General features: G+C 42.6%; 1 protein-coding gene across 2 annotated transcripts; it reads left to right on the top strand.

Moving 5' to 3' along the window:
- The first annotated feature begins 593 nt into the window (after positions 1-593).
- On the top strand, positions 594-13000 carry LOC144695838 (uncharacterized). 2 transcript variants are annotated; one of them, XM_078566863.1, is made up of 3 exons: positions 594-659; positions 890-1041; positions 10156-13000. In XM_078566863.1, exon 3 carries the CDS (start codon positions 10331-10333, stop codon positions 11345-11347), a length of 1017 nt encoding a protein of 338 aa, XP_078422989.1. In that variant the 5' UTR covers positions 594-659; positions 890-1041; positions 10156-10330; the 3' UTR covers positions 11348-13000. The 2 variants fall into 2 exon arrangements, with proteins under 2 accessions (XP_078422989.1, XP_078422990.1); XM_078566864.1 differs by lacking the exons at positions 594-659; positions 890-1041 and adding an exon at positions 2837-2925.
- Positions 13001-15385: the final 2385 nt, after the last annotated feature.

Genomic DNA, 15385 nt, shown 5'->3' on the forward strand with positions numbered 1-15385 from the left:
CTCAGGGTGAACCTTGACAAAAACCCCTGCATCGCTTTCCACACCTGCTTTGCAAAGGCAGATTCCAGAAGGAAATAGACAACATTTTGTTCACCACCACAGCTCCTTTGAGGGCAACATGCGGAGGGGGCAAGACTGAGAGTATGCAGGAAAAATTTGATGGAGAGAGCCCTTCTCACCATCTGCTTTTGTCTTGACCAGTCTTACTTTCTGTGACACTGAGAAAATCACATTTTCTCAGTGTTTCTCAGTGTCACAGACAGGAAGACCACAGTCAAGACAAAGACTGATGGTTTGCTTCTGCTGCCACGCTAAATTGGTGAGGGTGTCCAGATTCATGGTTGGACTCAATATATTTTTAAATCCCCTCAGCTTGAATGTTTTCCCTAGCAATACAGCAGTAGCTGTATCATGTTAGCTTTACTGAGTAACGTGGAAGTCCCGCTCTCAGTGCAGGCTGACTGGTTGAAAAGTGTGATTGACATGTAATATGCAAAGACCCAGATATATTACAGCCCCTGATTGGCAGTTAGAAGTGCCAATCAAAACACTATGCTCAGTGTTCCATTTTTTTCCTCCCCCTTTTTTGCAGTAGGTTGAGTTCCTGTCTACGCCTGCATTAAAGTGGGAGGAGTGAAGACGGTGAGAGCAGGAAAGAGGTTTGTACAGATTTTATGTAATCGAATTATTGATATGTTCAAGCAATCTGACAATTCTGTGGGGTATCAGGAAGGGAACAGAAATGCTCCTGGTTCTGTGTGAGAGGATCTAGCTGAGAGGCTTCTGTGCTTCTTTGTATTGAACTGTTTGGCTGGAGCTGAGTGTTGGATATTGAGTGTTTTTGTTGGAAGCCAAGATTTGCACACATATTTTTCCTTCTGATTTACAGGCTGAATTTTGTTCATGGGTCATTACATTTGAAGGTGAGGTGTCACTATATGAGAGCTGCAGAATGTCTGAGGATTCTTACAGATTGCCTGCCTGTGATGATAATCCATTTCTAGTGAGACACATTACCCTCTGAGAAGGCCTGCTGCACAAGTAAGTCTGAAGCTGTTTACTAGTTTCTTGTAAATGAAATGTTTCTTGTTTAAGAACCAGGGAAAATCTGGGCATAGTCCTCTGACATGGTTGTAAGATTAAGATTGATATTGGCTCCTTTAATTTTACCATAGCACATTCAGGGTTAAAATGAGCTACAGTCCCAGGAAAGTGGTCATCTTAACTGACTAAATTAAGCCAAAAATATAAAGAGACAATTATGCACCAGACTTCTTTATTCTTTCCTAGGATGTGGGCATCGCTGGCAAGGCCAGCATTTGTTGCCACATCCCTAATTGCCCCTTGAACTGAATGGCTTGCCACACCATTTCAGAGGGCACTTAAGAGTCAACCACATTGCTGTGGGTCTGGAGTCAGACCAGATAAGGATGGCAGGTTTCCTTCCCTAAAGGGCATTAGTGAACCAGTTGGGACAATCAACAATGGTTTCATGGTCACCATTACTGAGACTAGCTTTTCAATTCCAGATGATTAATTCAAATTCTACCAGCTGCATAGTGGGATTTGAACCCTTGCCCCCAGAATATTAGGCTGGGCCTCTGGATTATTAGTTCAGTGATGTTACCACTATGCCACCAACAGTCAATATCTATGAAGAGAACAGTCATACTTTCTTGTTTCTGACTTGCAACATTTGTAGAATTTAAAAAAATTAACTTGTTATATACTTTATCCAGAAGAAGGGCGAGTTGTTAAATGCCATGTAATTTGTTTAAATGTGTTTGATTGGCAGTCTTTTTAGAGTGCGCAGCTGTTTAAGCCAGAATTTTAATTTCCAGCAGGAGTCCTGCAGGTGAGGGCCTAGGTGGAGGTGAACAGGACTTTATCTCAAGGGCCCATGTCAGTCTCCCACCTGTAACGGGTGGTCTTCAGGAGGCTCCTGCTGGAGACACAGTGGATTGCTTCCAGGCAGTGAAGAAAGTGATCTTGGAGGGAGAGGAGAGGGGGATGCACATGTGGGTAGTCAAGGTGTGATGGGGCAAGGGGAGGAAAGCCTAGGACAGGGGAGTCAAAGTTTGTGCTCCCAGCCCACAAGGAAACAAAACTAAATTAAATTTACTCACTTATTGGCCCCAGTCATTTCTGCCATTTCTGTTAGATTTGCCTAGAGAAAAGGTAGGATGGCATCCCCACACAGGTTTCGGGTTAAAATTACAATAATTTCATCAAAGTCCTATTTCTATTTTCAAAGCTGGATTCTGCTACATTCTAGCTGGTCTCCTGCTCAGCTTCTCAAAAGAGATTAAAATCCCAGCCTGTAGGAATATGGTGGGACCACAGTGGACAAGGCAGTGCAGACATTCCAACCGTTTGCCCATCTGGTTTTCGCTAGACAGTTAGAGTTAAAATTAGCCCATTAAATTCTGTTTGTTCCTGACCTCTGTTAGCAGCCTTTCATTTTTCAAATCAGTAGCTGCAGCCTTTGAGGAGAACATGTATGTGACTTTTGATTTTGTCAAGCCAGGTAACTTCCATAGATAATGAAAAAAATAATAGCACCGCTCCACAAGGAATGACTTTGTTTTCTCCTTTAGCACAGGACTGGAGAACTATTAAATATTTTCACTGTGATCAATCCCTGTAAAATACATGTTGCGTTATTGGTACTGCTCAATTGTTCTACTGATATTTAACCAATATGTTTGTCCATTAGTCTAAGATAAGGCCCGGTATTATTCTGCCAGCTGTTGAAGAAAAGGGTTCTGTGATGATAAAAAGAACAGGAAGCAGACGCTGAAATCATTTTGAGAATGATTCTTATTTCATTATCTGGGGATGCTATAAATTTTACCTAAATGGCGTGCAAATGAAAACCACATGGATGGCAGGAATGGGAATTCATCGATATCTAGATATAGAAAGGTACAAAGAAACTCAAAAAACAAAGCGGAAATATAACATAGAATTCCCAGCCCTTAACAGAGGTGCCATTAGAATGACTGGCCCCAAATATATTAACAGCATGACATAGATGGCTACTTGAAGCATTTGCATAAATTATTTGTACTTGGCAAGCAGAAGCACAATTTCAAAATTGGCAGATTATACAATATTTGGGATGGGTACATACAGTTGTTATTGAGGAACACTGGAATAAAATACACAAAAACATGATCAAATTTTCAGGCTGGACATCTAAACAGCAACAAAAACAGAAAATGTTGGAAAAACTCAGCAGGTCTAACAGCATCTGTGGAGATAAAAACATAGTTAACGTTTCGAGTCCATATGACTCTTCCTTTCCAGCATCCACAGTATTTTGCTTTCATCTAAATAGCAAACTGATTTCAATATAGCAGTGCTTCCCAAACTATTTTTCAATGTGACTCCATTTTAACTCTTGAAAATTAGTGTGACCCCCGGACGCCAACAAAAACAAATCAGTAATAAAGAAGCATAGTAACATTCAGTATATAATGATTAAAATTCAACATACAATATATAGCATGAAAATATGAAAAATCTGTGTTTTTAAAGTAGTTTGTAAAAATTTTAGTATTTCATGTACTTACCAGTCTATAACTTAATCTGATTGAGCCACTCCAGCTCATGGACTTGGCAGGGAAGCAGTAGAAGCGAGGGTTGAGGCTCTTGAGATGCCTAATGTTAGAGCCCAAGCGGGCAGCAGAGGCATCGCATGGAGTTTGTGGTCGGGGCCAAGCTTTAAGACTCAGTAAGTGGCCACAGGCAGGAGGCCATGGCCCAGTGAGAGAGAGAACAAAAAGACAAGCAGGGCGGAGCAAAGTAACATCGCACCCGGCTTCAGGGTTTTATCTTTTTATATTTTATCTTTTTGAAAACATAATTCTTTTTTGAATTCTTGTGCAATCTATAGCAAATTGAACAACTTCTGCATGAATGGCTGTGCATTCACTCAAGTTATTGTAATTTTCTTCATTTGACTGCTGTGTCCGGCATTGGCTACTGCCTTCAAGAGGCAACAAGACAATTTGGGGAGAAGAGGAAAGAAGAAACTTCTTTTCATGTCATATTTAACATTCCTTCATAATAAATAACTGCGTGCAGCAACATTTAAAAATAACATGGTTTAACACTGAGTACAGCAATGTTTGTAGACTTGATGTGTAATATTTCTAGGAACTTATCTTCATCCAAAGGCTTGCAGGACATTTCATCCCTGCTTCAATTCTTGACTTTCCCTTGTGACTCTACAGCTCTCACAATTTTGCAGCTCAGAAGATTTTAGTGCCTCATAGCATCTTGGATGATGCATAATAGGGGTCCTGCTGGTCCTGCTAGGGTGCGGCAGGGTGTCGAAGGAGTGACATCAGATTTTGCCCTGCTCCTTGCTGTGCTTGGCAGTGTTCTTGACCTTGTTGAGGCTGGACAGGCCACCATAGGGCCACATGTTGAGGTGACAAGTGCAGGTGACGGGCAGCCACATCTAATCAATGCCATCCAGGATGATCTGCTTCAGCACCGAGATGAAGTACACGTCAAACTGATTGCTGGCCTCCCGGAAAGCCTAAAATCCTCACTGGGCCTCCTCCAGTCCTTTCTGTATCAAACCAGCAGCAGACGTGGTTCACCTGGTTCTGGGAGCTCTGCGCCACATGAGGCTTGTATCAGGCCATGACAACTAATTGAGCCCAAAGAAGTAGTTTCTATGGAGACTGAGCTAGGCCCTGCGCTGTTTCCTGGAATTTTGACCCAGTCTTGGAATGGGAAGAAGAAACAAACATGTACATACATGGCCTTCCGCAGAGACTGTCAACGATCTGCAATTAACAATGAAAAGTGGATGACCTTGAAATTCAGCAGGGGTTTTCCCAATCTTCAGTGGGAGATCGGTAGACTACTCAATGAGATAGGTGCTACTGGTCTCTCTCTGGAATTACACTGGGAGGTGAAGAAAACTGCTCCCCACCCCCATGCCCAACAACATAAAAATTAATTAGATTTTGATGTGATTATCAGATAAGGATTTGTATTAACATCAGAGATTAGCTGGAATAGTGGAATTTCCTTACTAGGTGGTCATCTATCTGGGATGCCCAGAGTATATTCTGTTCCTTTGTAGTGCCAGGCAGGAGACACTAGGTTAAACTAATTAGTAACCAATCTGTCATTATGTCAGTAACAGGAGGTTTTGTAAGAGAGAACAATATTTTAATATATATTAATAGACATTCCTCGCGATTCCACTCGCCTATCTCTGCGACCCCAATAGGGGTCACAACCCACAGTATGGAAACTGCTGCAGCAGAGGTATGTGTGAGGTGCATTTTGGTCAGGAGAATAAGGAGGCCATGTATACCTTGGAAAGTTAACAGTCTAAAAAGTGTAATGGAACAAAGGAATCTAGGTGGTACACATTCACAAACCATTAAAAGTAGTGACACAGGTTTAAAAAAGGTCATAAAAAACAAACAAAGCACTGGGTTTCATTTCTAGAGAAATAAAATTCAAAAGCAGAGAAGTAGATAAACTTTAACACAGAGGAATGTGAATTGATACATTTGGTAGGCAGAAAGAAGAGAGCTAATATAAACTAAAGGGTACAATTCTCAAGGGGGTGCAGGAACAGAGAGACATGGGGAGGTAATATGTGCACAAATCATTGAAGGTGGAAGGGCAGGTTGAGAAAGCATTTAAATAAAAAAAGTCTGCTTTATAAATAGAGCACAAAAGCAAAGAAAATATGATGTACTTTTATAAAACACTAGTTCAGCCACAACTGGAGGATTGTATTCAATTCTGGACACTGCCTTTTATAAAGGATTTAGAGAGGGAGCAGTCACTTTCAGGATTTGGTTTGACACATCTTCCTTACATGACACAAGGGGCAAGTTACTAACATGAATCTGCTAAACATCACATGTATCTAAGGCACACAAACGGAGGCAATCACGGTGTGGGAGCTTGGGTCACCCTCGCAATAAAAGGGCACATAGATTCTTATTCAAAAGGCATTAACCTGCTGAGATTACAATCATGAAATCAAAATGTATTTACAAAGGTTCATGATATATACAGTGAGTGAACACCTGTGCCACCATTGTGCTCTCAGTATTTCTTAATTTTCCTAACCCTACTGCTATGTCTTGCTGCAACCCCAACATTCGCAGCAGACGTGGAGGCAGCCTGCTGAATGCTATGCCCTATTGCCTGAGATGACTTTGGCGGGCATCCTCTGGAGGGCCCCGCCTGCTTTAGGTCTCCTGCTGTGGGGCAGGTGCACCGTCCTTAGCCTGTGGAGCTGAAACTAATGGGGTCACAGGCAGAGGGGTTGGGAGTGGCTGGACGCTCTTGCGGTCTCCTGGGTAGATGGCTCCGGGTTTTCCAGCTGATGGTCGTTCTCCCTTTGGGCGCCAGAGGACCGCTACCTGACTCGAGGAGAAACAGCACCTGGAGGGAGGTCAAGGTGCCCCATTTCCCCCCCTCTCACCTAGCCACTAATGGATCCCACTAATGCGTAGAGCAATGGAGTACAGGTCCAAGTGTATGTCCGGCAGAGCCTGCTGGACCAGGGTCTCCAAAGCGCTGCCACCTTTCCCATGGTGACCTCGAGGCACTCACACCAGACAAAACATGGACAGACTTCTCCATGCTTCGTCCTAGTCTGTTGACTGCCTCTTGCAGCTCTGCCTGATGTTCCGCCTGTCTTTGCATCACCAGCATGTGGGCAACGGCTCATCATCTGACTCAGACTCAGCAGGTGCCTCCTCACCTGTGGGAGACTGTGTTCTCCCACAGTCCTCCTAGTGCATGAGACCTAAGCTGCCACTGCCTCCGACTGCTGTGGAGACATGTCACTGAGGTAGTCTCCAGAAAGTGATCCCAAGCCTAGATCTAGGACCCATTAAGGTGTGTCTGTGTGCTGGTGGAGGGTACAGGTGAACGCAGTGACGGGTCCTCATCTGAGGTGGACCAGGGGGCTGGGGCTGATGGTCTGGTTGGACCTCTGTCTCGGCCTGCTGATGGCTGTAAGAGAGAAAAGATAAATTTAATTCATTGACAGGCAGAATGCAACATCGCACGTCACTCACTGTGAATGTCGAGGTGTGGTCGACTAATGAATTGGCAATGGGTAGATTTTGGAAGGCCGATCTTGCCTTCACCACAGGAGTGATCCCTGTCCTTCCTTGCTAATTATCTGCCTCCTCCTCGAAGGTACTGAACTCTTGGATGTCCGCCTTTCATCTGTGATCTCTTCCTCCTGTTGTGGGCTAGCTTTGCCTGCATGAAGACAAATGGATGGAGTGTGATGAGAACGGATGGAGGAGAAGTTGGTAAGCATGCATACCTGCTGTGTGCGCTGAGCCCTTCCTAGTAAGGGCAGAAGACGTTGATTGTGCAGGATAATACATGAGATGGCGGTAATGTTGAAGTGTGTGTAAGACATTCAGTACTGATGTCCTCTACTCTAATAATGTGTGAGATCCCTGAGGAGTGTAACCCTTAGAGTACCAAATGCCATTATGAGTTTGTGAGTCCAGAGAGAGCAGAAGGTTGACTTACCCTGGCGTAAGGGATTAGATTGTTCATCCTCTTCCTGCATTGTAGGGCATTTCTTTTTTCGGTCCCAACAGCACAGATCTCCAATGCGACCTCCTCCCAGGCAAGCGAGGTGAGGTTGGTAGACTTCCTGGTTCCATCCCTTGGGAAGCGGACATGACGGCATTTGTGGAAGGCATTGAGGAGAGCCATCAGGGAGTCATGACTGAACTTTGGGGCGCATGGCTTCTTTCTCCTGGGGACCATCTCAGTATGTGCACACTACACAGCTGGGCTGCAGAGAGTGAATATGTGTGTCCGGGTGGCGTTTAAATATGGTACTAGGATCTTCGCCCTCATAAGGTAACAGAGAGGCGGACAAATCCATGCCTGCCCCACCATGTGATTCGGAGAGCGGCTCATCGATGTGTACTTAATGAGGTTCCATGCGTACAGTCGGGCACGAGAACCCACCCTGGCACCCAGTGGGAAACATGCCGACTATCCCGCCAGCCACCACACTTAGTTTTCAGAATGGAAAATTCCACCCAGTGAGACTCGTTGATGTGGCCCAGGAAACCATGGCCCTTCCTCAGTAGACTAAATGATATAAATATCAACAGGGAAGTTGAGGCGCTTACTCAGTGGGACTAGATGATATGACCAGGGAAGTTGATACCCTTACTTGGGGGGACTGATCAATACTACCAATAAAAATGTGACCTTCACTCAGTGGACTAGATGATATGGGCAGGGAAGCCTCACTAAGTGAAAGCTCTGATGGTTCTTTTTCTCCAGGTGAAACCCGATGTGGGAGATGACTATATGGTGTTCCAGAGTATGCAATACTGGATTATTTTAACTTTTTAAAGGATCTTACTATTATAGAATTGAAAGGTTAGGGAAGAACACCATGGTATAAAAAAGGAATAGGTGTTAGAAATGAAGAAACCGGGAAACAGGTTGGAAGGAGAAAATGAAGTTTCTTTGAGGAAGTAAGTTAACAATAAACAATTTGTTTCTAGAAATTTATGAGGCTGTATGTTTGAATTTGCTGGCCCTGTGTAAAACTGTCAATTTGGCTGAGACACCCACCATAGAAACTACTTCAGCTTTCCTCTCCAGTGAAAACTACATGGTCTGTAGATTGCCTTCATTTCTGCTATTTCTTGGATTGTCATTATATTCCAAATGCAGCCAGAGAAAGTTCTTGTGCAAGGAAACGACTGTATTTCTAATTTTCCCAGCAAACTATATGGTCTGACGAGTGCCTACACTTCTGCTATTTCTTGGACATTGACACAATATTCCAACTGCAGCCAGACAACATTTTTGGACAGGAAAGGATTTTATTTCTAGTTTTATTAATTATACATTAATGATCTAGATGAAGGAACTGAGGGCACCCTGGCTAAGTTTGCAGATGATACAAAGATAGGTGGAGGGACAGGTAGTATTGAGGAGGTGGGGAGGCTGCAGAAGGATTTGGACAGGTTAGGAGAATGGGCAAAGAAGTGGCAGATGGAATACAACATGGGGAAGCGAGAGGTCATGCACTTTGGTAGGAAGAATAGAGGCATGGACTATTTTCTAAATGGGGAGAGAATTCAGAAATCTGGAGTACAAAGGGACTTGGGAGTCCTAGTCCAGGATTCTCTTAAGGTTAACTTGCAGGTTGAGTCGGTAGTTAGGAAGGCAAATGCAATGTTGGCATTTATTTCAAGAGGACTAGAATATAAAAGCAGGGATGTGCTGCTGAGGCCTTATAAGGCTCTGGTCAGACCACATTTAGAATATTGTGAGAATATTTTGGGCCCCGTATCTCAGGAAGGATGTGCTGGCCCTGGAGAGGGTCCAGAGGAGGTTCACGAGAACGATCCCAGGAATGAAAGGCTTAACATATGAGGAACGTTTGAAGACTCTGGGTCTATACTCGATGGAGTTTAGAAGGATGAGGAGGGATCTGATTGAAACTTACAGAATACTGAAAGGCCTGGATAGAGTGGACGTGGGGAAGATGTTTCCATTAGTAGGAGAGACTAGGACCCAAGGGCACAACCTCAGAGTAAAGGGAAGACCTTTTAGAACAGAGATGAGGAGAAACTTCTTTAGCCAGAGAGTGGTGAATCTATGGAATTCATTGCCACAGAAGGCTGTGGAGGCCAGGTCATTGAGTGTATTTAAGACCGAGATAGACAGGTTCTTGATTGGTAAGGGGATCAAAGGTTACGGGGAGAAGGGGTTGAGAAACTTATCAGCCATGATTGAATGGTGGAGCAGACAGTATGGGCCAATTGGCCTAATTTCTGCTCCTATGTCTTATGTCTTATTTATATTTAACTGCCCTAACTATACATCCTAATACCCAATTAACTTTCACAACTACCTCACAATACTGATCATGAACATTTAATGACCTTCTGGTCAATCACTGTCATGAACCTCAGAGCTTCTGGTCTAGGGAGAGAGGAGTTGATTATTGGCCTGTGACACTTGTCGGAAAGAGCAAATTTGTGGGTGTTGGGTGAGGGCAGCAAGGAGCTTGGCTCCAATCTGTCACAACCTCCTAAGAAAAATCAACAGCAAACAGAAAGAATCAGAGGAGATACATGACTTTTCATTTTTATTTTACAGAATGGTTGCGCTGTATTAAGCAATACTGGGATTACAGGAAGGAAAGACCCTACAGATAGATCCTGGTCATTATCAAAGGAATTGCTTCATAATAAAGTCTTCTGCAAATCTACTTCAGAAGTGAGGTTTTGGCAAAGCCTTACTCCCATGTGTACTGTAATATAAGAGCAGTAACATGGGAAAGAAACCATATAAGTGTGACATGTGCGGTTGGACGTTTGCACAGTCGTCGGAGCTTGTGAACCACCTACGCATGCACACCGGTGAGAGGCCATTCAAGTGTGAGGTGTGTGATAAGGGTTTCAGTCATTCATCAAGTCTCGTGAAACACCGGCACGTTCACACAGGTGAGAGGCCATTCAAATGTAAGGTATGTGAAAAGGCCTTTGCACAAGCATCAACCCTCCTGCAACATTGGCGCATCCACACAGGTGAGAAACCATTCAAATGCAAGGTTTGTGACAAAGCTTTCATGAAGCAGTTGCACCTAGTAGAACACCGGCGTACCCACACAGAGGAGAAAGCCTTCAAGTGTGATGCCTGCAGCAAAGCTTTCATAACATCAACAGGCCTCCTGGAGCATAAGTGCATTCGTAAAAGTGGGAAGTTGTTCAGGTGTGAGGTTTGCAACAAAGATTTCTGCAGCTCCGCTTACCTTGTTGTACACCAGCGTATCCACACTGGTGAGAGACCGTTCAGTTGTGAGGTTTGCAACAAAGGTTTCTGCAATTTATCGTACCTCCGAAAGCATCAGCGTGTCCACACAGATGAGAGACCATTCAGGTGTGAGGTTTGTAACAAAGATTTCTGCAGCTCCTCATACCTCCGAATACACCAGCGCAGCCACACAGATGAGCGGCCGTTCAGGTGTGACATTTGTGATAAAGATTTCTGTAGCTCATCATACCTTGTAGTACACCAGCGCATCCACACAGGAGAGAGACCGTTCAGGTGTGAGGTTTGTGATAAAGCTTTCCTGAGCTCCTCATATTTCCTGAGACACCAGTGTGTACCCACAGGTGATAAACCATTCAAATGTGAATTTTGCAATAAAGGTTTCACCCAGTTGCCAGACCTTCTAAAACACCAGCATACCCACACAGGTGACAGACGCTTTCAATGTGACTTCTGCCAGAACTGCTTCACCTACTCCTCCTCTCTAGAAATACACAGACGCGTTCACACAGGATAGAAATCCTTCCATTCTTCCTTTCAGTACCTTGAATAATTGGAGGCATACCTGCCATTATGAACTGGAATGCACAATGTAAAAGGGTAGTGGAAGCAGATTTAATGGTAACTTTCAAAATAAATTGGATACGTATTTGAAAGGGAAAGATATGCAGGGCTATGGGGAAGGAGCAAGGGAAGGGATTAATTGGATAGCTCTTTCAAAGAGCCGGCAAAGGCACAACAGCCTCCTTCTGTGCTGTGAGATTCTACCATTCTACAGCTCCAGCATGAAATCCAGCATTGCACTGCCAACTCCCTCTTGCAGTACACTGGAATGTACTTCTCTGAAGGGGGACGTGGAGATTATTTAGGAAAAAAATTATAAATATACTGAGCGCCCCAGTGTTACCTCCTCTTGTCTGTTCATCTGTCATCTTTAGTCATCTAGAGAGTCTTGTCAGATAATTGTGGGTAGCATATGCCTGAATCTTGGATATGTGCTGCATGACGTTAAGAATTCCCTCAACATACTTGTGAAATTCCTCACTTATTCTGTTTAAGAAATATTTTTGGAAGAAACTTCCACAATATAACTTCCCTTTAAAGATGTTATTTCCTAAATTCTAAATTACAAGGTTTACAGGTATCTTGCTTTGAACATGATTTGGCCACAGGAACCATTATAGCTGTCTGACCACTAGTCACTTGAATGACATGGTTATGATGAACAGGCTCTCCACTCTATCTAATATTGTAAAGTATTTCCATATCATATTCACTGATATGAATTTGTAGCAGAACCAACACGTAGGAATTTTTAAGTAGAGCTTTCTGTTTAGATTTTATTTTATCTTGATGTGAGGGTTTGAGCATAAATAACCTGCACCAACTATTTTGGAGTGAACATTTAGATTCGGAAAGGATACCTAATTTGCTTGTGATACAGCAACCATAAGGGGGTCAGTTGGCTAGATGGCAAGTGCGTGGTTCAGAATATTGCCAATGATGGATTTACTTCCCATTCTGGCTGAGTAGACTTGGGACCTGCCTCTTCTCCCTGCATCTGAGAGTGAAAGGCAATGGCAAACCAAAACTGAAAAAGCTGTCAAGGAAACTGCTCAGGATGAAACATCAGCAGACAATGAGCTAAGGACCTGAATTCCTGAATGAATGAATGACAACCATGTTACCATTGTTTGACTTCAGACAATGTTTGCAAGTTTAACAATGTGAGAGAAGACAGAATTAGTATCTCTCTACCGGATGCCTCAGCAGTGAATATCCTTCTGAGAAAGTAGTTGGTTCAATATTAACATCAATGACAAAACTGGCATATTGATGAGAGCATCCTTCAAGGAAGCTTCAAACTTACTTGAAACAAAATTAACATTATACATACTAGGGACTGCCTTAGTTCCGTGGGTTCACTTAGCTCAACCTAATATCAGTATAACCATGGGCCATGAAAACTTCTTGGAGTTGTAGAACCCATGCTTAAGTCATCCAGAATTCTGTGAAAGATGGAAAAAAAACTCCTCCAAGATCTTTTAAATATCTTGGTTTTAGAAAACGGTTTAAACATTGATGTCAGTAAATACGTTGTTGTTGGTTATCTTGTGCAAAAATTTACACCTTGCAATAAATTTGATATTTAGCTTTAGTCTAAATCATATGGTCTGTTAGCATGCTGCTTTTCACATATTGAAACAACAAGGAACATATACCAAGCATCACCTATGTCTTCTATTGTGAAATAGTTCGATGAATTGTTATTGGACAGAATTTTATGGCCCCTCCCACCGGCGGGATTTTTCGGTCCCACCAAAGCCAATGGACTTTTGAACAGCTCACTGTATTTTATAGCCCCGCCTCCGCTGCAACAGGGCCATAAAATTCCGCACATTCTTTCTGCTGCAGCTGCTCTACTGTACCTGCTCTCAACCTATCACTTTTCAGTTGGTAATGGGTGTGAATCTGCACAAGGAATATGCTTTGTTGCCACCAGCGCGAATAAAGAGTATTGGAGGAAAGCTGAATTCATAAGCTAACTACACTATTAATTGCTGGAAACAGGTGATCCATGTTTTTGAATTATGTGGCTATTGGGTAACCATTTGTAACTAGCTGCATTTTAACACCTAATTGTAATTGTTAAATTGTGACTTTATCGTTTTTATATTCTGGATATTTTTTATAATTTTCAAATGCTTCTGCTTCAATTGGTAATTCTCTTTATGTGCTATGCAGAGCTTTCTTTAGTTTCTACTATTTACACCTCCATGCTTGAGACATTGGCCCACATTTTTGCAAAATTGAAATGACTCTGGAGCAATTTCAAAATGGTGGGTGGGACCTGATTCTGTGATTCCCGCCCCCACTCCTGGCACCTCTAATTTACCTGCACACTGCGCTCCCAACCTGACTAGCTCCTTTGCAAGGGTGAGAGTCTCCTTGGCCCTCACAGTTTCCATGGAGTTAGGCCACCTCTGTGACTTGTGGTCCATAGACCTCAGTGGTCACAAACTATAACCTAGATTTGGGAACCTTATGAAAGGTAAAGTGAAAAGGTGTTACCAATGCCGCCAACCCCTCCCTGCCCCCTTCATTCTAACTCAGTGTAAGCTCATGCCAACTTATGGTTCCACAAAGAACATGGACAGAAAGAACATGTGCACACATCGCACATTATAGCTAAACAAAATAAGTGATAGCCGTTCGCTGGCTCATTCCTCAGGGCAATGCCTTGACCAATCAGAGTCAAGCTGCCTGATTTAAATTTCAAACAATGCTTGGCAGTTAACTCAGTTATCATTAACTAGTGCATTCTCCATGGCAACGTCTCTACCAATCAGAGTCCGCTTGCCAACCAATCAGCACTCTCATTTCATAAGTATAAAGCTGTTGTTTCCCCTGACATTGGTAATCTGGTGATTGTCCTGATGAATGCAAGACAAAAAGCTTCGACAAAATGCCTTTTTTCAGCAATACTCAAGTTCTGTACTACCAAACAACTATTTGTAAAACATTTATAATTCTGGTTCTTTTAAATATTGCTTCAAGTCTTCTTGAGCTCTGACTCATCAGCCACTAGAGCTTTGGATCTTTTTAACCTACTTACCCAGGATTATTTGGTCTTTCATTCCAAGATCACTCCAGGATGTCCCTACTCCATAGCTTTCAAGTGTGTATTCTTGTCTTTGACATCTATCTTCATTTAGTTTTGCTAACATGCCCAGGAAGAACAAACAGGAAACCCTTTTTTGTCACTAATTTTAGGTGCTGCACTATCTTATGTCTCCATAAGTTGTACTTCAGTTTCTGAAAGTGGGAGGGCACCATATTGGCTTTCATTTTGGAGTTTAAAGTACAATATAAACTTTTTTAATAAATAATTTCCTAATTTGCTGAATTTAACATAACTACTTATTTAGAATAAATAAGATTTTATGTAACTTCATATGTAAAGAGAATAAATTTTAAAAATTACAACTCTTATTTACAAAACCATAGTTTAGTTTCACCTTTTTAGTATGTTTCCCAAAATTTTGCCAGAGCCTGTGGAAACACCAGAATAGCAGCAGGGTGGAACTTACACACACACACTAGTGACACACACTGCTAATTTCACCAGAGTATAGTCCACTGGCCACTTCCTTCCAATTTGAGTCCTTACCCATCACCTCCTACCACCTAACCAAGTCAATAATTTGCCTTCAATTCCATGACCTTTAAATACTGTAGCTAGAATTAATGTGGAATCTTATTGAATGCCTTCTGGAAGTTCATATAAAGTACATTAATAGACATTCCCCTGTCAACTACTTTGAATTTTTTGAGGAAATAACTATTTGGGATCATTAGACATGATCTACCCTTTACAAATCCATGTTGTCTTTTGCTAATCAACTTGAATTTCTCTTAAACACTCAGACACTCTATTCTTGATTATAGATTCCAATGACATCCCCAGTACAAATGTTAGATGAGCCAAAGCCCAGTGAGAACGGGCCCCTTCTAATCTCATCCTGGGACTGGATCCATACCACAATTATGCCCC

This window comes from Cetorhinus maximus, chromosome 21 (genome assembly GCF_964194155.1).
Source record: "Cetorhinus maximus chromosome 21, sCetMax3.hap1.1, whole genome shotgun sequence".
Taxonomy (NCBI): domain Eukaryota; kingdom Metazoa; phylum Chordata; class Chondrichthyes; order Lamniformes; family Cetorhinidae; genus Cetorhinus; species Cetorhinus maximus.

Excerpts from the sequence above, each read along its gene's own strand:
- LOC144695838 (XM_078566863.1), top strand. The coding sequence starts at position 10,331 with ATGGGAAAGAAACCATATAAGTGTGACATGTGCGGTTGGACGTTTGCA.